Raw genomic sequence first — 1762 nt, 5'->3', positions numbered from 1 at the left:
GGGGGGGGGGGGAGGCAGACTCGACGATAGAGCTACCGGATTGGTTTATGGGGACCCATCTCTCTTATATGCTGCCAAAGGGGGGCACTTGGCGGTAGTTAAGCTTTTGCTTGAGAAAGGAGCTGACGTGGAAGGACATATACCTCGTTCATTCGTGGCTCGGACGAGGAATTTGTCCATGATTCAGCTTCTGATCAGCGCAGGTGCCAATTCAAACACGAGATAAGGATATAACGAATGCAAATGAATGCACATGATTAATGAGGTAGATCTCTACAACGGACTCTCACTAACAGCCCGCGAAGCCACCCGCGAGGGCCGTCCACCAGCACCGCTTCCCAGATCACGGAGAAGATTCCCCAGACTCTCAACCAGCGGCGGCAACGGCTCGCTCCGGATAGGAAAGTTCTCCCTAAACACATTCCTCGCAATCGAGAGCGTCGCACTGGGGTTCGACAATGCCTCGACCCCGGCATCTGCCTCGCCGCTGAGCATGAGCCCCGGAACGCCTCTGTCCAGCTGGACAAACGCCTTGGTATCACGATTCTCCTCGCCATCTACAAGGACGAGCTCCGAGCCACGGCCTCCTGCGGTGATCTCCTGCTTGCGATCGGGCTGCGAGCACGAGAGCAGCCCATAGATCCACAGCGTCAAGCTCGCGAAATAGACAGCAATGGCATTAAACCCCCTGAGAGAAGTCGGCGGCATCTGCCTCGCATTGCGGAAAACCTGACCGGCGTGCCAGACCGCATATCGGGCCTCGGGACTGCGAGCCCAGTGCTCCTCCAGCGAGGCAGCTGCTCGCCCTGCTTCCTCTTCGCCGCCCTTGCCGGCGAAGCGTTGAAGCTCGTCGGGCCAGACGTGCAGGATCATCATGAACAGCTCAAGGATGACGGCGAGGTTGGGATTGGACTTCTGGGAAGTATAGATGATGGTTGAGAAGTCACTCAAATCTCTGTAGAGTTCTTGGTGCTGAGACTTTAGCCACAAGTAATGCGTAGCGTTTCTCTTGTTTGTGCCGTTGTCAGCGTAAAACCTGACGGCCTCGCGGTAGGCAGCAATTTGGCCCCAGAATCCATGAAGCAGAGCACCGTAGCAGAGTTCTTCATCAATATGCTCTGCCAGCTCGTCCAATAGGGATATGCTGTGCATAACCTCCGAGACTCGCGGCATCTGCCTCCCATCGAGCATGGGCTTCTTCCTCAAGTATACTTCCCGCCATGCTGTGGCTGAGGGGGCTCTCCAGAGGTCTCGGGATGCAGGAAGACTAAAGTTGAGTTCCGTGAATGACATTAGGGGGTTCTTCTGAATGCCGACAGAAGCCTGAGTGTCATGGAAGAAAAGATGAAGAGAGAGCCTAAATAGTTGAATTAGCATCGTCTGAAGCGCGTGGCACCAAACACCTCACCTCTTGAAAGACTCGTGCTCGACAAACTTCCTCCACTTTGCCTCAATCACATCGGCAGTGTCGAGCTCGCTTGGAAATAAGGAAGGCATGTCAACGAGGGCCGAGAAAGTGCCCCCTCGGCGAAGCATCTATCTAGTTAGCATATGACTGTTGCATCATGATAAGTCTTCCTCACCGTCAATAGGGGCTGAACGAAGCTCTCTGCTATTTCCATTTTCCTCTTGAAACCACTCCATATGCCAACATCAAGATGTAACATGAATGCCTGGAGATTCTTCAGATCCCTTGTAGCATTATTGTTCAACTCAAACTATTATAGATGAACTGATAAGCCTTCAAGATCGACCGGGAAAG

The 1762-nt window shown here is 53.3% G+C and overlaps 1 protein-coding gene across 1 annotated transcript; it reads right to left on the bottom strand.

Moving 5' to 3' along the window:
* Nucleotides 1-273: 273 nt before the first annotated feature.
* On the bottom strand, nucleotides 274-1152 carry UCRPA7_2802 (putative c6 transcription factor protein; the record flags this gene model as incomplete). The annotated part of the gene is made up of 1 exon (XM_007915368.1): nucleotides 274-1152. One exon carries the CDS (start codon nucleotides 1150-1152, stop codon nucleotides 274-276), a length of 879 nt encoding a protein of 292 aa, XP_007913559.1.
* Nucleotides 1153-1762: the final 610 nt, after the last annotated feature.

This window comes from Phaeoacremonium minimum (assembly GCF_000392275.1).
Source record: "Phaeoacremonium minimum UCRPA7 unplaced genomic scaffold PA7_03_scaffold_212, whole genome shotgun sequence".
Lineage (NCBI taxonomy): Eukaryota > Fungi > Ascomycota > Sordariomycetes > Togniniales > Togniniaceae > Phaeoacremonium > Phaeoacremonium minimum.
The sequence above is the reverse complement of the archived record's forward strand: the minus strand, read 5'-3'. Positions and strand labels throughout refer to the sequence as shown.